Source organism: Panthera onca, chromosome F2, assembly GCF_046562875.1.
Source record: "Panthera onca isolate mPanOnc1 chromosome F2, mPanOnc1 haplotype 2, whole genome shotgun sequence".
NCBI classification, from domain to species: domain Eukaryota; kingdom Metazoa; phylum Chordata; class Mammalia; order Carnivora; family Felidae; genus Panthera; species Panthera onca.
The window spans coordinates 63,835,606-63,858,541 of NC_138356.1; the positions used below are offsets into that span (position 1 = coordinate 63,835,606).

General features: G+C 42.0%; 1 protein-coding gene across 1 annotated transcript in view; it reads left to right on the plus strand.

Moving 5' to 3' along the window:
• The window catches only part of DEPTOR (DEP domain containing MTOR interacting protein), a 130,805-nt gene that overhangs the window by 63,570 nt on the left and 44,299 nt on the right, over positions 1 to 22,936 (plus strand). Inside the window, exon 4 of the mRNA XM_060611226.2 lies at positions 5,834 to 6,012. Coding sequence (XP_060467209.1) covers positions 5,834 to 6,012 — 179 coding nt within the window. The remainder of the gene's footprint in view (positions 1 to 5,833; positions 6,013 to 22,936) is intronic.

The following is a 22,936-nucleotide window of genomic DNA, read 5'->3' on the forward strand; positions in this document are numbered from 1 at the left end:
TTCAGCTCAGGTCATGATCTCACGGTTCATGAGTTCCAGCCCTGCATTGGGCTCTGTGCTGACAGTGTGGAACCTGCTTGGGATTCTCTCGTCCTCTAGCTCTGCCCTTCCCCTGCTCATTCTCTCTCTCTCTCTCTCTCTATCTCTCTCAAAATAAACAGTAAAAAAAAATCCCATGAAAGGCTTTATCTTAAAGAGAGGAACCTGTATAGGGACATTAGTTGATTTTAAAGAGAAATGAGGAAGAACTAAGACTGGTGGGGTATGTTTTAAATGGCAAGCTGAACCAGTGCGGGCAGACCAGCCAACAGTCTCTTTTTTAAAGCTCATATTGGCGACGGCGGCTCGCCAGTCACTTGTCCAGAGGCCGCTGGCTACTAAGCAGGAGCTCTAGAGGCCTGGCAGATCATGTTTCTGGTTACAAGAAGTGACACAAGTAAACCCTATCCACTTGTCCTCTCCACACCCCGAAAGGAAAATTGTGGAGCTAAAAGGGCCAGAGTGGTATAAAGAGAGAAAAGCCAGGCATCTGCAGATGTGTCATAAATGGAGAGTATTGGTAGGGCAGGAACTCTAGATTCACCTCATCTCCACACAGGTTTTATAGGCTAGTTTTTGTTGTTGTTGTTGTTGGTCTGTATTTCTTTTCATAGTTTGACTAGAGTCAGGGACTATATGGTCATATTCCACAGAATTTAGGACTCCATGCTAAATCAAACATTCTGTATCAGATAATGGCTTGGCAAGAATTATATTTAATCTAGATTATGTCTTTTTTTTAAGTTTATTTATTTATTTTTGAGAGAGAGAGAGCAGGGGAGGGGCAGAGAGATAGGGAGACAGAGGATTGGAAGCAGGCTCTGCACTGACAGAGAATTTGACGTGGGGCTTGAACCCATGTACTGAGATAATACCTGAGCCGAAGTCTGACGCTTACCTGACTGAGCCACCCAGGTGCCCCTAGATTATGTCTTTTTTAAAAAAGTAAATATGACACGTAATATTGTGCTAATTTAAAGTGTGTAGTGTGTTACTTTAGTACATTTATATATCATAATATGATTACAGACATAGTGATATTTGTCATACTACATAATTCTAGTATAATATTATTGTCTATATTCATTATACAGTGCATTAGCTCTCTATGACTTATTTGCTACTTGTTACAAGTTTGTACCCTTAAATAGCATCAGTCTTATCCATCTCCCCCCACCCAATCCCCTGGTGAACCACCCTTTTATGCTCTCTTTTTTTATAGATTTCACTTTTTAGATTCCACATACAAGTTATATTATACAATACTTGTCTTCCTCTGTCTGACTTACCTCACTTAGCATAATGTACTAAAGGTCCATCCTTGAGTACATTGTTGTTGCAAATGGGAGGATATCTACCTTTCTCATAGCTAAATACTGTTCCATTGTATATATGTACCCCATCTTTTTTATCTGTTCATGTCTTGTTGGTCATTTGGGTTGTTTTCATAACTTAGCTATTGTAAATAATGCTGTGGTAAACATGAGAGGGAAGATATTTGTTCAAAATCCTGTTTTCATTTCCTTTGAATATATACCCAGAAGTGGAATTGATGAATTATAACGTTGATCTATTTTTAATTTTTTGAGGAACCTCCATATTGTTTTCCATACCAGTTGGAGCCATTTACATTCCCACCAACAATATAAAAGGGTTCCCTTTTCATCACATCCTCACTACCACCTGTTGTCTCCTGTCTCTTTGGCGATAGCTAAAGGGGTCATTTTTAATACTCTAGGGTAAAGATGTACAGTAAGGGAATGCATAGAAATGAGTTTTATTTATTCACTCAGCATATACTTTTTGAGGATCTTTTATATTAGGAAACAACCATGAACCACATAGACAAAGACACTCATCTCAAAAAACTTAGGTGAGTGGATGATTCCCCTAGGGCTCGAAAGGCCTTGCAGGGAATTATGGGAGTCTTTCACAGTGGCACATGGTCCAGATCTGTGGGATCAGAGAAGACTTCTTAGAGGAAATGATGTCTAAAACTGGAAAACTGAGGAGACTAGCCTTCCTCTATTTTCATGCCACAATATCTTATTTGAGAGCCAAAATAAATGAAGAAATGGTGGCATTCCTAATTTGGACATGCACGTGAGTCCTTCAGGGATCTTTTCTAGATTCTCCTCTGTCCTTTTCATCTTCTTCGAAGGGCTTGGTCATTAAAATATTAGACATAATTCTTATTGCTCATCCCAACTCAGCTGTTACTAACCCTGGGAAGGCAGCCCAGGAGCTTTTTCTAAGGATGGATTGAAACACAGAAGAGGATTGACTTAGAAAAAGGTCTAAATAAAAAGATTTTTTCAAGATTTTGTTACATGCTGAGCAAGAAGGGTTTTTTTATGAGTTCTGTTAGATGCTAATAGCTTTTATAAATACTCTTACTATAAAAGCATACACTTAATATACATGGAACTTCTCTTTCCAAAGATTTTTGATGATGATAGCAATTCAAGGAAGGATGTAGAATAGGCATTATCTTCCTCATTTAATATGGGGACACAGAAGCAGTGAGAAACTACGTCATTAGTTTGTGGCAGAGCTGTGCGGGGCCCCCCAGTCCTGTGCCCTGCCATGGCTTTCATATGATAGGACTCTGAAGAATCTGCTGCAAAGACTGGAGGGAGCACCAAGGAGTTTCCCTTGTCATTTCATAGCTGTGGGGCACAAGTTCATCCTGCGTGGGGTAGGCATGTAGGCACAATGATTGGTTAAGTAGTGTAACCCTTGGGATATACCTTGCCTTTTTGTACCATAAAACTGTTTTATTCACACTCATATATGATTCTCACAATCATGGGCGAAGATAGCATTATACTCTCGAGGAAAAGGAGGCTGAAACCAAGCAAAGTGGCTTGTTTTACATCTTACAGCTAAGTGATTCTGAATAAACTGAAGTCTTCAAATTGCTAGCCTGGTGTCCTTTCCACAGCAGATTGGGGCTCCAAGTCTGAAAAGCATGGAAAATGCACATCCTATGAATGGACATTCAGGTATGGAGGTTCAGTTACCCCCAAAGGAAATGATTTATAAACATGTATCATGTGCTTCTTTGCACGACCTTAATCAAATTTCCTACCCACAACACTGAATGCTGCCATACAATTTTTTCTCATTTGGATGCAAATTACGTTTTGTAAATTCAGATATAATTGACACATAATATTGTATTAGAGAATTACATTTTTCTCGAGTGGGTCAAGAAGGGGTTGGATTACAGTGGTCTCTAAGGTTTCTTCCTGCTCTAGAATGAAATGGTACAATTTGTGTTGCATATTATTGTTAGTTTGAAAAGAAATGAGGATTTTTGAAAGAAAGATGTAGAAGACAGGAAATTTATCAGAAATAGTTTTAAAGAGGAAAATGACACAATGATTTTGGCATTTTATGGAGTTCCATTTTTCATTGAACAAAGTGTTATGGGCAAACATGGACCCTATCCTATTGGACCTTATAGTTGAATAGGGGAGGTAGTCTTGAATCTGGTAATCACATAGACTTTACAGGGAACGATGAGATGGCCTAACGGAGACCTCAGAATAGCCGAGATACAAAGGATAAGGAGTCAAACAAGCTTAAGGAGTAGAAGAGTGACAGGGAAAAGTAGCGGAGAGCATTCCAACTGCAAGAATAACATATTCAAAGGTCCTGTGGTAGATGGAGTATGATATGTTTGAGGAGCTATAATAAGACTCTCTCTGAAGCAGACAGAGGTCAGAGGTGAAAATGGTCTGAAGGGCGTACACGGGAAGGATCGGGCATGCATTAGAGACCATATAAACGATTTCAATCTTTAACTTAAAAGCAACGAGAAACCTTTGAAGTGTGTCTTCAACAGCAGTAGGACATTATCAAGTTTGAGTTTTAAAAAGATAATTTTAATTGCTGTGTTTGGACTTAGATGCTTGAGTTGGGTTGAGAACAAGAGTGAGTACATAGTAGAGTCTAATTAAAAAACGACTTAATTAGGTTAAAGGTGTTGGTGTTTGGGCTAAGGAAATGGCAGCGCCAGAGAAGGGAAGAGCTAGACATACACGAGCACGATTTGGGACATAAAATTCACAATTTATACTGACTGGGTGGGTGGATGCCACCTTTTTTCCTGGTGGGATGACGGAAGCACCACTGGCACAGGACCGGGTTTGGGAGAAGAACAGGAGTTCAGTTCTGGGCTTGTTGGTTTTGAGGTATCTTTGAAAGGCCTGTGTGGATACAAAGGTCTGGAGTTGGGAATATCGGCCTGATCTAGAGACATAAATTTGGGAATCCTGGGGGGCGTGGATGGCAGTTAAAACCTTTCCCTGAGTGACTATGGAATGAGAAAAGAGGTATTTGGAGGAACTGAATCTCAAGAGATTCCAGCCTTCAAAGTCCAGGGAGATGAGGAGCCAACGCAAAGGTAGCTGAGAAAGAGGTAAAGAGCTGAGAAAGAGCTGAGAACAGAGGGACGGGACGGGAGGGAAAGCAGGAGAGCGTGATGCCCTTCTGGACGAGGGAAATGGTCAGTCGCATCTAATGGCATGCGATTAACGTCAACCAAAATGGGGACCTACAAGGTGCCCATCATGTGTGGTTGCAAGGGAGAATGCTGTGGCCCCGTGGGAGCTATTTCGGAGTGTAGTGAGGACAGAAGCGAGGGGAGTTGGAGGATGCTGGAGAGGGAGGTGTGAGAAAGTTTCTGTGGGGAGGGGGTGTTGTGAAGGAATGGCTGACGTCAGTTCGGTCTACTGTAACAAAAACCGTAGACCGGGTGACGTAATAGACTCTTATGTCTCACAGCTGGGAGGCAGGGAAGTCAAGACCAAGGTGCCAGCAGTTCTGCTGTCTGGTGAGAGTCCGCTCCTTGGTGTGCAGACGGTCTCCTGTTGCCTCACCAAGAAAGAAGGGGGAAGCAAACTCTGTCTCTTCTTGCAAGGGCAGTAATCCCATCATGGGGGCTCCACCCTCATGAAATAATGACTTCCCAAAGGTTCCAGCTCCCAGTGCCATCACACTGGGCATTCTCGTGTCAATATGTGAATTTTGAGGGAACACAAACGTTCGGTCTCCAGCGGCCATCTTATTGGCTCAATGATATGGGAAACCGAATACTTGCTTTAGGAAAGAAATACTAGCCTTTTTAGAAAGGTGGGATGGGGCTTGGTCAGTAAATTATAACTCCTTTTCAAGGTGGCTAAACTGCATGCCATGTGCCATGTGGGTTTTAGATTACATTTCCAGTTTTTTCCCGTTTTTCTTTTTTTTTTTTTTTAATATATTTTTTAAGTAATCTCTACACCCAACGTGGGGCTTGAACTTATAACCCTGAGGTCAAGAGTCAACATGCTCTACTAATGCAGCCAGCCAGGCACACCACGAGTCTATTTTTTTTTTTAAGAGAGAAAGAGAGTGTGTGAATGAGTAAGGGAGGAGCAGAGAGAGAGAGAGAGAGAGGGAGAATCCCAAACAGGCCCCACACCCAGCAAGGAGCCCAACATGGGGCCCGATCCCGCCACCCTGGGATCATGACCTAAGCTAAAATCAAAAGTCAGAGGCTCAACCAACTGAGCCACTCGTCATCCCCCCCACCTTTTTTTTTTCTTAATTACCAAGAGAAAATGCACCTATTCAGTCCTGAAGCAGAACCTTCTCTTAGAAGTTACATGTGTAACAGCACATGACAGCCACATCTGTCTGTCTAATAACTTTGCTGTGATACGTCACAGAAGCCTGTGATACAGGATTTCAAATGAACTACTTTCCTTCCGCGTAGGTTTATTTTTCTTCCCTTCCTTCCTCCCAGGCTGATGAGCCCTGAAAACACACTCCTGCAACCCAGGGAAGAGGAAGGGGTCAAGTATGAGCGCACCTTCATGGCGTCTGAATTCCTGGACTGGCTGGTGCAGGAAGGCGAGGCCACCACAAGGAAGGAGGCCGAGCAGCTGTGTCACCGGCTCATGGAGCACGGCATCATACAGCATGGTGAGCACATGGGTCAGCTCTTGCCGAGGTGACAGACAACCCGGAGACCTTGTGACTTTTACAACAACGAGCATTTGTTTCTCACTCGTGGGTCTGTAAGTCAGCTGTGCCTCTGCATGGGGTTGGGGTCGGCTCGGCTTGTCTCCAAACTGGGCTCAAGTTCAGCTGGGCTGGCCCTGCATCCTCATTCTGGGACCCCGGCTGAAGGAACGTCTACTCTACTCTTTGGGATATAGTGTTTTCATAGAGGAGGGCAGAAGCTAAAGAGAGGAGGCAGATTCTTACAGTGTCTCCAAAAACTTCTGTTCGGATGTGATTTGACATCCCCAACTCCCACATCCAGTCGGCTACAGCAAGCCATCTGGTCCAGTCCAGATGGGAAGTTGATGCTTCTCACAAAGTTGGTTGCGAGAGGAGAATGAATATTTGCTGAACCACAGTACAAGCTGTGACAATGAAGAGGTGATCCAAGAGGCCTCATAAAAGTTTCACTTTCTGTTTAGGGCTGAATCATAATGATGCCATATAATCTGTTGGTTAAGAACTATATTAGTTATCTATTGCTGCATAAGAAATTACTCCAGAAATGAAAGGTATAAAACAATAGTAACTGTTTGTTACCTCGTAGGGTTCCTTTGGGTCAGGAAGTCGGGAGAGGCTTAGCTGGGTGGTTCTGGGTTGGGAGTCTCTTGTGAGGTTGTGGTCAAGATGTTGGTCAAGGGTTACAGTCGTCTGAAGGTTTGACAGGCTACAGGTTGGCTTCCACGGTGGCTCACATGTGTGCCTAGAAAGTTGGTGCGGGAAGCTGGCAGAAAGTTCCAGTCCAATGTGTATGGACTTCTTCATGAGGCTGCTTGAAAATTCTCATGACATGGCAGCCCGGCTTCTTGCAGAAGGAGTGATCTAAGAGAGTGCAAGACAGAAACCACAGTGCCTTCCAAGTCAGCCTTGGAAGTCACACACTGTCATTTCTTCAGTGCTCTGCCGGTTACCAGGTTAGCCCTATTCGGTGTGAGAGAAGACTGTATAAGGGTGTGAATCTCAGGAGGCCAGGATCACTAGAGCCATCCTGGAGGCTGCCTCTCACAAAAACATAGGCTCTGGAATCCCAGCTGCACTAGTTACAGCTACTTGCCTTCTCTCATCTGTAAGATGGGGATATCTACACAGGCGATTGTAGGAGTAAATGGGGTAGATGTAAAGCACTCAGTTCAGTGTCCTGTTCTTAATAAGCACTCATTTAATGTATTAGCATAAAGTGTAAGCTTTAAACAGTGAGGACAGGGCTAGGAACCAGACAGGCACATCAGCCTCCAACTCGCTATGAAAGGCAATACTTGAGTTATTCCTGCTGTGAACTCCCCTAGCCCTGCTTCTGCACAGGCCTAGGATTTCTATCCCAAGGTTAGGAATATAATAACGGAATTATAGAGATGAAAGGCACTTTCAAACTTAATTGGAGCAGGGTTTTACAACCGCAGATTGCAACCCTTTAGTGGGATGTGAGATAAACTTAGCCATTCCCAGCATTACTTCTACTTAAAGTATGGTCTGGGGACCCACAGTGTCACCCGGGAGCATGGTAGAAACACGGAATCTCTGATTCTACCAAGTGCTGCTGAATCTAGTCTACATTTTCACCTGATCCCCAAGTGGTTTTGAATGCACATTAATGTTTGAGATGCAGTGGACTGGATTTAACTAGAACAGAAAATATCAGAGCGTGTTTTCTAGTGAGGTTATGCATTGCTTTGTAAAACTTTGATTTCAGCTAGATAGTTGTATAAACATATGGACATATTCATGTGTGTATTGATTTGCCACATAAAAATTGTCACTGCGCACTGGCGTCAAGTATTTTGAAAGCCACTGACCTAGAGGCATTCCTTAGAGAGGCCCTCAAGCCACTGTTTTCCAGGATGGTTTCTCCTTGCAATGCTGCCACGATTGAACTCATAGCTGTTTGTTGATGGCCTCATATGTCTGCTGATGTGCTAAGCTCACTGACAGTAAGAAGCTGAATAGAGGGAAGAGTGCCAGTGTGGCCTCTGGCTTTAGACAGCTTAGTCTTGTTCGAACTGAAAGATGGATCTAAAAGCAATTAGCAAACAATAGAAGCTGTACTTTTTATTTGTCTATTTTATACTCTGTGCTGGGCACTAGTCTAATCATGTCACAAATATTAACTTATTTAAACAGGCAGATATTCTTTTTGTTATTTAAAAAAATCTTTTTTAACATTTTAATTTATTTTTGAGAGACAGAGAGACAGAGCGTGAGCTGGGGAGGGACAGAGAGAGCGGGAGACACAGAATCCGAACCAGGCTCCAGGCTCTGAGCTGTCAGCACAGAGTCCCACGCGGGGCTGGAACCCACCAACCGTGAGATCATGACTTGAGCTGAAGTCGGACGCCTAACCGACTGAGCCACCCAGGCGCCCCAGATATTCTTTCTGTTATTATTGCTAAGTGTATTTTATTGTGGAAAGAACACCTAACACGAAATCAATCTTCTTAACAAACTTCTAAGTGCACAATATAATATTGTTGGCCATAGGGCAGGTGTTCTTATTTTCTCCATTTTACAGGAAAGGAAACCAAACCACCAATAGATTAAATAGTTTGTCTGAGGCCACTCAGATAGTAAGGTCCAAATGGGTATTTGCCAGTAAGTGTGAACTCAGAGTTTTAGTTGGAGTGTGGGGCTTTCCACAGTGAAAAACAGTGCATTTGGGTTAGAGTTAGTTCTGTCGTCTTTGCTACAGACAGAAAACTTGGTGATACCAAGTTCCATACACAAATGGCCTCTTACACTACAGTTCACTGGCTGATACTATAACATCTTCAGAGAGAGGACAGAGGATGCCACACATTGTTTCCAAATGATTTCCAAAGAGTGAGCATTACACTTCAACTACGGTGTAATTTTGTGATGCTATAAACACAAACACCCTGAAGTTGCAATGTGAAGGATAAAATAAGGCATCACTGTTGGCAAATCTTAACCCCCAAAGTTTGCTTTCCGTGGTTTCAGGAGGATTGCATATTCTCTGTCTGTAGACATCAGAGTTTCCAAGGAAGTTCTAGTTTTCCTAACACAGCAATTCATTGCTAGATTACAGGTTCTAACTTTGAGTTATGAAAATATGGCTACCACGTATGTGTATGTTAGAGCTAATGATAAATGCCAGTTAGTGTCTTAAGCAAAGCTCTGAATTCTCTAGCTAATAATTAACTTCACAGGTTAAACATTAAAGAAGGTCAGATGTTAGGCTTTGAGCAGAAGGTTTCTAGATAAAGGTGGTTCCCTAGACTGAAACCAGTAGGCATAAAAATCAGGCCCACTTATGAAATTCTAACCATTTATGAAGGGTGAATGATGCTGTGTAATCCAGAAGGAACTTGTTAGATGCGTCATTAGCTTACAAGCATATGTATGTGTATATATGTGTCTGTGTGTATATACACACATGCAGGCATATATGTCCATATTTATACAAATGTATGTAAGTTGACCACATAGCTACATATTTATCCAGCTTTTCCATTTATTAAGGTTTACCGTATATCAGGCACTGGGCTAAATACTTTATAGATTTTAATATGTTGTATACTTAATATGTATGTGTTTCACACATAGGACACACACACATATATATAATCTTATTAAAATCTAGCAGCAATTCTGTGACATTGTTGTTATTAATATTATAGTTTTCCAGGGAAAAAAAGCCTAAGTTCAAAGCCTTTAAGGTATTTTCCCAAGGCTGCATAGCTAACGAGTAGCTACTAGGTGTTGTGCCTTGTTCAGATGTTTTCCTTGGCCCAGGAGGTAGTAACTGGGTGTGGCCACCTACAGTGGGATGAACACTGTCTTGGGAGGGAGACAGACAGGAATTAGATCCCAGTTCCTCCATCTACTGAGTAGCCATGTTGACATCTCAATTCTTCCATTCTTTGGGTTTTTAGATTTATGAAATTAGAATTCTATACCATTGAAAGCTATGTTTTCATTTTGGGTGGGGGGGAAATCATACGACCACCCACATGTTCCAAAAGGACTCAACATATAGTTGGATTCATGGCTAAAACTTATCAGAATGAAAGGACACAGAGAAGGATCATCCAGGGAAAAAGACACATCCGATGTTATCGGGAGAAATCCAGACACAGCTTTCCTGTCCTCCCTCCCAGGGCCACACAGACCTGGCTCCTTCCTCCAGCAGGGACATACACTAACACATGTGCGATGTCTCTGCCCAGGGGAGCCCATTTGAGACACAGAATACGAGGTTTTTGTTGGGGGTTGCTCACGGAGGTACACTCCGCCTGCTTGGCCAGCCACAACTCTCAGCATTGCAGACTCCCAGTAGGAAAACACGTATTCTCCATAAATCATAGTGTTTGTACAAACAATGTAGGCAGGCTGGCAGAGCAAAATTCAGGTCCCCAGGTGGGTGAAGTTGCCTTATCGTGAAGTTACCTAGGGAACCTTCCAAAAGCCAAGTTCCCAGATGCTAGTCACAGGCCAGGCCCCCAGGCGAGCCCTTCTGTATCAGGGCTGCTATGGTAACCCTCCTCCCCGCTCAGAGCTGCCTTGGAGGTTACATAATAGCGGTTGGCCAAAGCTTTCCACAGGGCATCTACTTCTTATGGCCCCCAAATGCCTGCTATGGTAGGCGATCTGGTCCATTGTAAATAACAGTTAGCATTTATAGAGCCCCTACCACGTGCCAGCCACTGTTGTAACCACTCTACTCATTTACTCACTTACTCCTCTTGAGTTAGGTATCATAATTATTCTCCTTTTAAAGATAAGGTTAAGAAACTTGCTGAAGACAAGAGCTAGTAAATGGTAGACTCAGCATTCAAATCCAGGCAATCTGGCTCTTCATCAGCAACGACGACTGAACACCGGTTATAAGCTCCACTAGGTGAGGAAGAAAATTCCTCAACTTGTATTGCATCAGCTCACACGGCCTGGCACATGTCTTAACCATAAAAATTGCTGGTTCATAAAATACACGATTCCCATGCCCCAAACAATGACCAGGTGCCTGGAGATGTTTGTATAACCTTCGCAAAATGCCGCGAACACGTTTCTCTACTCGCATAAAGTATCTCCCTCAACTGCCTTAGCTGCTCTCCAGCTCTCTTTTCCTTACATGGAGGGGGATAGAAAGCAGATAATCACACGGGTAAATTGTTCACAGCTGCAGCAGATGACCCTGGATAATCAGGCTACTGCTGTTCTGTCCAGGCGTATAATTTCCTCTTTTAAAGATTTAGTCAGAGCTCTTCAACAATTTCAACACTTCATCAAGCCCTCTTTCTTTTTCTTTTGTTTTAAGAATATATTTATATAACATTTTGCAATTCCCAAAGTGGTTTTATGTATATTAGCCTTTTAATCCTCCCAGCTGCTCTGGGGTAGTTGTGATTATCCCATTCTGCAGCGGAAGACAGTAACTGAGACGTTGAGTCTGACAGCCATGGAGAGAGAGCTTGGAACCCGCCACCCAGGAAGCTAGATGCCAGAGCCAGACAGGAATTAGCCCCATCTTACCAGTAATTACGATCACTGACAAGAGTTCAGCCTGAGCCTGGAATAGCCTGCCTAAAGAAAGGATGAAAGAGAGAGAGAGAGAGAAGGATGGGAGAAAGGGAAGAAAAATGGCCCTGATGATTGAGGCTGAAGGCAAGATTGCAACTGGCCCAAGACTGAGTGATACTGCGGAAAAGAAAAGTATTCTGACAGAACACTAAGGAGGACTTGCCCCAAGACTATTTGCAGTAGGAGTATTGCAGTGGTGAAGGGAGATGGGGCCAAACTCTGAATACTGCGAGGACAGAAAGAAGGGGTCAGGAGATGGAAATTTATTAATAGGAGACATCAAGCGTAGAGAGATTCTTTTCTTCTTTTTTCTCTTTTCATTTCTTTTCTTTTGAGAGAGAGAGAGAAAGAGATGGGGAGAGGCAGAGGAGGAGAGAGAATCTTAAGCAGGCTCCATGCCCAGTGCGGAGGCTGACACGGGGCTTGATCTCCTAACAGTGAGATCATGACCTGAGCTGAAATCAAGAGTCAGATGCTTAATCGACTGAGCCACCCAGGCAGGCACCCCTAAGGGGATTCTTGCTAAACCAGTTTATGAGAATTTTTAAGGAAGGTAGGCCAACAACTTACAAGCAAAGATGGAAGAGGAGAAATTTGGTCAAATATCAAGAGTGATTGAATATCGAGGGTGGGAGGGGGTGGTTCTCACCAGACTGACTTAGGAGGATTCTTTAAGACTGGGCTGGGCAAGCCAAAGACAGGATGGGGGCCAAGGTCAAGGCCTAATAGAAAAGAGGGTTCAGGAGAAACTGACTATAGAGTCAGAAAAGGAGAGAGTCTCTGTCAATAGCAACCTACCATTGCTGGCCTACCCTCCCTTCCTGTCCATCAAGACTCTCCTACTCACGTTCCCTTACTTTTGGCCTTTGGTAACTTCTTGCTACCAACAAGAAGATTTTTGTATTACAGATGGCATCCAGTCAGTATCTTCATTTTTCTTTACACTTAACTAGAATGTTCAGTGCTTTGAGTACAGAGAATTGGTTTTCTCTGTGTCCCCAGTGGCTTGGCATTGGTATATTGACTATTCAGTAAAAAAAAAAAAAAAAAAAAAAAAAGAAGAAGAAGAAAGAAAGAAAGAAAAAAAGTGTTAAATGAATGGATGGCGGTAGTGACCACTTATTGAAACCTTACCATTTGCTGGGCACAGTGCTGAGTATTTATACCAGCTAGCGTTCTTTCAGTATAAGCAGCCCCAATCATTATTCGCTTTAAACATAGGCAGAGCTAGCTGACAGTTAAAGGAAACATTGAAAAACCAGATGCCTGGAGAAGTACTAGAGCAGCTCTTGGGGATCCACTTGCCAGGAACTAGTGACGAAAGGGCCATCCCTTCCAGCCACCTAGAGCCAGGAAATTAGCTCCATGCTAAACCCTAGGGAGTGACTCTGATTGGCTGAACCCGGGTCACCTGTCTTGACCCTAGATGGGCAGAACCCTTTGACTGACAGACTCACCAGGTAGGGGAGGGATGCTTTAGGTAGGCACAAGTGATAGACTGTTCTTTACTGGTGTTAGTTCATTTCATCCTCTACCCTATCAGTGCACTTGGTATTGTTATTCCTGTTGTTTTAGATGACAGTATACAGTATTTGGCACTAGTATAATCATTCTTAGCTCTTTCATGTTAAGCTTTGAATAGGAACAAAAATACTGCTTGGAGAGAATATTTTCTCAGTCCACTTTCAATAATTATTTCAAGCACAATCTTTATCAACAGCCGTCATCTAATAAAATTGTTTTACCTTCTCAATTTAGAATCTCTGGGAATTATCCCACTGTGCCTTCTGATATGCTTTGGCTCCGTTTCACTTTTTATTGTAGCTGAATCCAAAGCAAGAAGAAACGTGTACACAGCCATAATGTTGTTGCAGTGTAAACATAAGGGAGCAAGGTTGCTTGGGAAAGTCAAGGGCTGATGCATTGGCACACATTAAAGTGTTGATTTTGGTTAAAGGAAAACAGGTCTTGTAGCTACACCAGGACTTAACTATTAGAAAGTGTGAAGGGAATAAGAGATACCTTAGCTCATGTAATCTTCCGAAAGAGTGCAATGCATAAGGAACAGAGGCCTTTTGTCGACAGTGTCGGAAATGTAAATATTTCAGTCTTTAGTTGACATTAGTATAACTTGTCAGGTCTACAGACACTGATCTAGCTACAGGCAGCATTTGGCTCTGAAGCATGCACTCCTACCAACTCCTGCCTTGCTCCTGACGGCTTGTTGTCCAGTGTCCCAGCTGTACATAGTCCTCAGTTTATCCAAATGCAGCATTTCTTTAACAACACGAGGAAGTCTTAAAACAGAGGCACACGATCTCTGTGCAGTTGAAGTATATGGAAACTATGCAGTCTTGTATTAAGTACTACTCAGTTAGGTGTTGTGTGGCAGTTTAAGGACTCAGCTGGTTTTCAGTGGTCATTTTTAGTGGGACGTGTAGACGAGCGTCTCAGGTATAGTAGAAACACGTATCAGGGTGGAATGGACAATTCAGATTTTGGATCAGGATATGACTCTTCTCTCTCCCACTGGCCAGGAAACTGTGCTGTTAAGTCCTGGCTACTGATGGACACAAGTTTGACCACAGCCCTCAAGGCAGGGTGGAAGCAGGTGGGACAGAAAGTTAAGAGGCTCTCCTTTAAGGAGTGAAATCTCTCCATTCTCTTTTACATCACAGACCATTCTTGTAGCTCTAGAAAGTCCCCAACTTGCCGCCTCTGGCTCTAGATTCTCAGCCACTCACGTTAACTCACTTCTCTTAGCTGAGGGTCCCCTCTCAGACAGTCTGTCTGGATTGTCTTTTGTGTTCGGACCTATAGCTCCTCCTCCTCGCTCCCTCCTCCCCTCTTCCACCAGGATTGGCCAAACAAGCTGAAGCATATTAGTACCCTGGAGTGATTGCTGGGTGTAAAACTGACCATTTGGTCAACTCTGATTGGTGTGACTATGCAACAGGATTAAGTTAAAAATTAAAGAAGGAGTTATACACACACACACACACACACACACACACACACACCACATACATATCCAGATTACAGTTGGGAAAATATGTGTTAATTAATATTCATAACCAATTTTAATCTAATTTGGAGAATAATGTTTTTATAGAGTTATTTAAAAAGTTATTTTATTTTATTTAATGTTTATTTTTGAGAGAGAGTGCGAGTGGGGGAGGGACAAAGAGAGGGGGGGAGATGCAGAATCTGAAGCAGGCTCCAGGCTCTGAGCTGTCAGCATAGACCCCGATGCAGGGCTCAAACCCATGAACCGTGAGATCACTACCTGAGCCGAAGTCAGATGCTTAACTGACTGAGCCACCCAGGTGCCCCTATATAAGTTATTTTAAAACTGACATAAAATTCTAAAGGCTCTAACATTTTATCTAGCTTTTTTCTCTAAAAAGCTCTCCTTCACTTTCTTCTCTGTCCCAGTGATGACATTGGACCCAGTAAGGAGGCTCCCTCAACCCCTCACCGCTCCTTCTATCCATTTTATTATAGCCACTCCTTTGTCTCCTGCCCAGGTTTCAGTGTGGTTGGAAATTACCAAAGCCGCCATGTCCAGGGTGAAGGGGAAGGTGCTGGTTTTTAACCACTGGCTCATTCCCGTCTCTCTGAGGTCCTCTCTTTTTTTTTTTTTTTTTAATATAATTTATTGTCAAATTGGCTTCCATACAACACCCAGTGCTCATTCCAACAAGTGCCCTCCTCAATGCCCGTTGCCCACTTTCCCCTTTCCCCCACCCCCCATCCACTCTCAGTTTGTTCTCTGTATTTAACAGTCTCTTATGGTTTGCCTCCCACCCTCTCTGTTTGTAACCTTTTTTTCCCCCTTCCCTTCCCCATGGTCTTCTGTTAAGTTTCTCAAGATCCATATATGAGTGAAAACATATGCTATCTGTTTTTGTCTGACTGACTTATTTCACTTAGCATAATACCCTCCAGTTCCATCCACGTTGCTACATATGGCAGGACTTCTGAAGTCCCCTTTGACAGTTGCTGAGAGCATAATCTCGAGCAGGGATTCCTATCAAGTCGGAACATAATGTGCTTCCTCATCAAAATGAAGGAAATAGGATGGGGGACATAGTGTGAAGGGGAAAAAGACTGCGGTAAGAACAACCCTTGATTCTTTGGCTATCAGAAGCTCGGGATAAGAGTTACCTTCTATGACAGATAGCTCTCAAAGTGTTACACTTAAAGGGATGAACTTGTTCGGTGCTTAGCTGGTCTGTTCCTATGGAAAACCAGCCCCTACGCTAGACCCATCGTGCTTCCAATGGAAATATGATGTGAGCCACAAATGCAAACCATAGATCTACTTTAAACTTTTCTAATGGCCACAGTAATAACAGTAGAGGTGGGTGAAATTCATCTCAGTAATATATTTTAACTCACTGTCTCCAAAATACCACTTCAAAATGTAAGATTTTGCTTGAACAAAATTTTCAACGTGAAAAATACCAATCAGCTATTTTATGTTCTTATTTTTCCTACTCAATATTTTAAGATCCAGTGCAGATTTTACACTTGCAGCTCATCTCAATTCGGACTCACCACCCCTCAAGGCTTGGCAGCCACCTGTGACCTGTGGCTGCTATTCTGGAGAGCCTCCCTCTAGCCCTTTTTGAAACCACTGCAGGGCAGGGTGATATCCTGGTGAGTGTGTATGTCATTTTTCAGTCCCTCATCTCAGAGATCTTTGTCTGTGGCTAAATTCCTGAATGTTTGTGTTAAAGAAGCACCTTGTTACCTATACTTTGCAGTGTTGGTTTGGACACCTCCATAAAGCTGGGTGCCAGTGACACAAATTTCTGGAATGGTGACAACAATTCTCCCTTCCCCAGCACACTGATTTCACAATCATATTTTCTTTCACCTCTGTTTTTTTAATATTCCCTTTGATTTTTAAATATTTCCACAAGTCAGAAATTGTTGACTGCCATCACTTAGACTGGTTCTCTCATTACTCAGAAAGGGCTTATCCAGTATATAACCCAGTGTTCTGGACCACTTTCTTAAATTTCTGCTTTTCATTGTGGGATCCTTTGGATTTTTGCTGACAGCAGAACAATATTATTAATGGTGCATTGGCGTTATTGTGACATTTCAGACATCTATGTGTCCCTGTATGTTTATTAACTTCACTTGTGTTGGTTAAAAGATGAAGTTATTGTCATTTCTTTTCCACAAATGTAAAAATTGAGGCCAAGGGACTGTCCATAACCAGTTCAATCACAGGGGAGTCAGAGATGAGTTGCTGGAAGGCATATCTTTTGTGTGTGTGACTTTATGTCTTATCCCTCTTGGCCTCTGAATCAAGCATAGTTTGTTACAAGGTGTGGGTTGCAAATAAACAGAAAGCATTTGTTTTTTGAGCTTTTAATTTCATGTCTCTAAGCCTGGGTTTGGAACAGCATCAGGATTCTGTTTTGCCGCAAATAACGGCAAATGTAGTAATGATGGGCTTGAATAGAGCAGTTCCTGGAACAGCTCAGGCAGCAAGCTGTTCCAGGTGGAGAATCCTGAGCTGGTAAGAGGTGGATATAGCCCCATCCATCTCTGTGTGGCCCTTCCTAATGGATGCCAGGCCTCAAGTCTGCACTGTGGGCAGGAAGAAGATAGAATGGCCAAGAGCTGTCACCTAGCAAGACTTTGCTTTTCTTTAGGAAAGGTTGCCTTTCCCAGGGAATTATACCTATATCACATGGGCCAGAACTATGTCACATGGTCACCCCTTGGTGGAAGGCAATCAATGAACTAATGCTTTTACCCAGGCACACTGCTACCCTGAGCAAATAATAAAAGTGGAAGAAAGAGAGAATGTGTTTTGGACAGCAGCCAGCATTGTCATCCACAAGGACAAATGTCTTTATCATTAAGTGACTATGGGATCTTCCCTGTGAAACATGGGCTTCCAAGGAATAGTTGTCTTCTTTTGTCCACACACGGAGTTCCTTATCGCTCTAAGTGATACTTGAAATAGAAGGGAACCAAGGTTAATGTCTTAGTTTGGACCACTGCACCATGATTATCTTAACATTAGGGGGCTTCTGGGGTGAATGGGAATTGTCTGTATTATGTTTTGCTGCCTTTCTATGAATCTAAAATGATTTCAAAATATAAAGTTTATCTTTTAAAAAGTAGGCAAGGATTTTCCAATATCTATATTCCTTTTTGGTATAAGAAAAGGTGAATACAGATATAAATGATATAGAAAATATAGGAAGACAGTTTTAAAAAAAAAACAACAACCTAAATCTCACCACTGATTTCTTTCTTTTTGAATATCTTCTTTTTACTATTTTGAATGTACCATACTCTTCAGTCTCATAAGGAACACCTGATAAATTGCTCTACAGTAAAGTTACAGCACGTTCTGTGGTAACCTTTCTGGGAAGAGTTAGAAATTGCCATCTGGGTGGCATAACAACAGACACTCAGATCAATAGAACAGAATAGGGAACCCAGAAATGGACCCACAAACGTACGGCCAACTGATTTTTGACAAAGCAGGAAAGAATATCCAATGGAATAAAGACAGTCTTTTCAGCAAGTGGGGCTGGGAAAACTGGACAGTGACATGCAGAAGAATGAACCTGGACCGCTTTCTTACACCATACACAAAAACAAACTCAAAATGGATGAAAGACCTAAATGTAAGATAGGAAGCCATGAAAATCCTCAAGGAGAAAGCAGGCAAAAACCTCTTTGATCTTGGCCGCAGCAACTTCTTACTCAACATGTCTCCACAGGCAAGGGAAACAAAAGCAAAAATGAACTACTGGGACCTCATCAAAATAAAAAGCTTCTGCACAGCGAAGGAAACAAGCAGCAAAACTAAAAGGCAACCGATGGAATGGGAGAAGATATTTGCAAACAACATATCAGATAAAGGGTTAGTATCCAAAATCTATAAAGAACTGATCAAACTCAACACCCCCCCCCAAAAAAAAACCAAATAATCCAGTGAAGAAATGGGCAAAAGACATGAATAGACACTTCTCCAAAGAAGACATCCAGATGGGCAACCGACACATGAAAAAATGCTCAACATCTCTCATCATCAGGGAAATACAAGTCAAAACTGCAATGAGATACCACCTCACACCTGTCAGAATGGCTAACATTAACAACTCAGGAAACAACAGGTGTTGGCCAGGATGCAGAGAAAGAGGATCTCTTGCATTGTCGGTGGGAATGCAAGCTGGTGCAGCCACTCTGGAAACCAGTATGGAGATTTCTCAAAAAATTAAAATAGAACTACCTACGACCCAGCAATTGCACTAGTAGGTATTTATCCAAGGGATACAAGTATGCTGTTTCGAAGGGACACATGCACCTCGATGTTTATGGCAGCACTACCAACAATAGCCAAAGTACGGAAAGAGCCCAAATGTCCATCGATGGATGAATGGATAAAGAAGATGTGATATATATATATATATATATATATATATATATATAAAATGGAGTATTACTCAGCAATCAAAAAGAATGAAATCTTGCCATTTGCAACTACGTGGATGGAACTAGAGGATATTATGCTAAGTGAAGTTAGTCAGAGAAAGACAAATATCATATGGCTTCACTCATATGAGGACTTTAAGACACAGAACAAATGAACATAAGGAAGGGAAGCAAAAATAATATAAAAACAGGGAGGGGGACAAAACATAAGAGACTCTTAAATATGGAGAACAAATAGAGGGTTACTAGAGGGGTTGTGGAAGGGGGATGGGCTAAATGGTAAGGGGCATTAAGGAACCTACTCCTGAAATCATTGTTGCACTAAATGCTAATTTGGATGTAAATTTAAAAAATTAAACTAAAAAAAAGAAAGAAACTCAGCACCATGGCCACCAAAAAAAAAAAAAATGCCATCTGGGAATCGGGCTTTGGTGGGTTTTCACCTGCCATGGTTCCTGGGTACCTCTAGCATCACACTGGATATCCTTCTCCATGTTGTTGGCCCTGCTGAGTTGATCTGGTGTAGGTTGGATGCCTCCTTTTCTTCCAGAACACCTAAAGTTGCTTCCAGATTCTTCCCCTACATGGGTGATGTCTGCAAAGGCTTATACCTTGGAAAGGTATCTTTTGGGTACGGATACCTTGGGCCCTCAAGGAAACCCACACATGGCCAACATTAATGGAGTGCCTCTAAGGACCAAAAACTATAATGGGCTTTTTTACCTATGTTATGCAATTAGTTCTTCAACTCATATTACAGATGAATATAATTGAAGCTCAGGGCAGTTAAGTAACTTACTAAAGACTAGGCATTCAGCACTGAACAAAACATGAGTATCAAAGATGAATAATCTTGAGGATTCTGCCAGTGTTTTCTCAGGCTGAGTAAAATGGAAAGTGAAAAAAATCATCTGTATAGTTTGGACAAATACAATGCAGTTCATCATTTAAAAACAAAACAATACAACAGAGTGAAGCTGGTGTTCAACCCAGGGCCATCTGAGACTGTCATCGTTCTGTTCTTTCAATAAGCAATTCCAAGGTAATAAATGTTTTGGCCTGGTGAAGAGTTTTGTGGAAATCTGCCCATCCAAATTGCCTTCCGTAAACTATAGACAGGAATAAATGAGAGAAAAGCAAATTCTGTTTTGTGTGTGTGTGTGTGTGTGTGTGTGTGTGTGTGTGTGTGCGTGTTTGTAAGCTTATTCACTTCCTCATTTGGCATTGTTATATCTTTGGTTGGGAGACAGTCTAGCCAGGAGATTACAAGATGGGGTTCCAGAGTCAACCTGTCAGTGTTTCTGTCTTGGACCTTCCAGTTAATAACTATGGAACCTTGGGTAAGTTTACCTTCTGTAATCCTGTTTTCTCATCTGTAAAATGGGAATAATCATAATAGCTCTCCCATAGTGCTGCTATGAGACCTGAATGATATAATCATGCATGTGCTATTAAGCATAGGACCTGGCACAGAGTGTCACTCAACAAATGCTAGCCGATTCTTACTCTCATTATTGTTATCAATATTCTCAGCATCAGATGCCTTGGTGGGGTAGAGCTTAATATAAGTGTGATGGCTTCATCCATGCTGGCCTTACACAGTATGTTATACATACTCCGTGATGAATGTATACATGTGAAATAAATCAACACTGAGGTGCTTTCATTAGGCCTTTGGATTTATGCCAAGAAGCCCAAAAGATCTAGAACAGAGTTACAAAGTTTTTTCATTGACTTTTGTATGTGAGATACTCCATTTCCTGGACAACATAAATTTGGTTTTAGACCTCTCTGTGCTCTTGGTATGATTTAGTCTCTGAAAAACATACCCTTTGTTCTGAGTTTTATCACTAACAAAGGTTCTAGTCCTTGGAAGTCACCCAGCTATTATTTAATGATGCATAGTGAAGAATAAAACATACTTTGACCTGCCATCTGTTTATTACCTTTACATTTCTGGCTGTCAGACACGGAGGCTGCAGAAACCTACACAATCACAATGCCGTGTTTTGATTTTCTTCTTTTCTGCCATCTTTACTAGACTCACTTTGATCCTTGTTCCTCACCTCCTTTCAATCAATTAAATTGGTGTAATTGGGTTCTGGCTTTGTGACTGTGTTTTGTTTTAGTATTGTCAGCTAATAGGACTTCATACTCTAAAACCAATTTCCTGTTTTCATATCCTCTTATTACTGTTGTCAGTGCTTAGGAAGTAATTATTTTAGTTCTCTGACTCACTGTTGTTATTGCCTTTTGAAGAGTTTTATATTCCAGGCACCTAGCACTGTCCTTACATGGCATAGGCACTTAAATACAATTGCTCAATGTTCTTGAATCAAGGACTTTTGCTCCTTTGGGAAGCAGGGCTCTTTCAACTCCTGCATCCCCTTTAGGATGGTTTGAGATGGGTGGCTACAGCCTTCAGTATATCTCAGATAAAAAAAAATAGCTTTCACCTTCTGTTGTAGTTCATTCTCAGTTCTGGTTTTCCACCAAACACATTAATAAAAAGCATTATATTAGTATTTTTTTGTTTTAGTCTTGACAGTCTGTAAAATCTGCAATATACTAAGTGACCTGAGATGCTTGGGCTCTGAAGGACTGTGTATTAGCAAGAGCAGAGAGAGAGAGAGAGAGAGAGAATATCCCAAGCAGGCTCTGCACTAACAGCTCTGCACTAACTCCACAGTGTTACTGCAGAGCCCGACACGGGACTTGAACCCACGAACCACGAGATCATGACCTGAGCTGGAATCAAGAGTCAGATGCTTAACCAACTGAGCTACCCAGGTGCCCCGAGACCATCCTATAAAAAGATTTGATGAAGTGCATCCGGGGAGCAGTTGGTGTCTGTGCATACTCTCCCCTCACTCCCGTCCAGCTCCCCTTATCACACTGCCGGATTCAGTTCACTTACTTCACGATGCCTGTTGTGTTAGGTCATTTGCCAGCAGACGTTTCAAGGATAGATGAAAGTATGTGACCTTCCTCCCTTCAACTAGATAAGTAGCTTAAAATGTCTTCTATATTCAGCTGAGTTTGTAGGTTTCAAGGTGATAAATGTTTATATTCATCCTTAGATTATATGTGTCAGTAGAGTAGAAGCCAATTTCCCCTCTTGTAGATAATCACTTTTTTAAAAAAAGTTTATTTTCAGAAAGAGTGAGAAAGAGAGAATGAGTGGAGGAAGCACAGAGAGAGAGAGAGAGAGAGAGAGAGAGAGAGAGAGAGAGAGAATCCCCAGCAGCCCCACGCTGAGAGTGCAGAGCCTGATACGGGGCTCCAAGTCATGAACCGAGAGATCATGACTTGAGCCAAAAATCAAGAATTGGACATTTACCCAACTGAGCCACCCAGGTGTCCCGATAATCACTTTTAAAAATCTCTTTGTGTTTGTTAAAGTCATCCTAATAACTTATAATAGAAAAACGTAGCCACATTATCCACAAAAAGTCAACTATATCACTTTGTTATTTTGGTAGATTACATGCCATTTCCCTCATGCTTTCTGAAAAGTAAAGCACACTGCGAATCAGGATCTATTTTCTCTTACCAAATATCAACAACATTGTGAGCTTAGTGCTTCTAGAACCCCCGCTTTCATAAGCAATTAGACCCTCTTGTATTTAATGGCTTTAGCTTTCTGGCTGTGGCTGCTTTTTCTCCTGCTTTATATCTATTTTGATACCAAGCCAAGTCAAGTCCCTTGGGAATGCCACCAGTATAAAAGGGAAGTCTTCATAAGTCCCAGGAATATAAATTGAATGAGTCAATAATTATCACTTTTTAATTACAACTGTAATTATAAGAGCACAACCAGAATATTGCAGGATTTTTT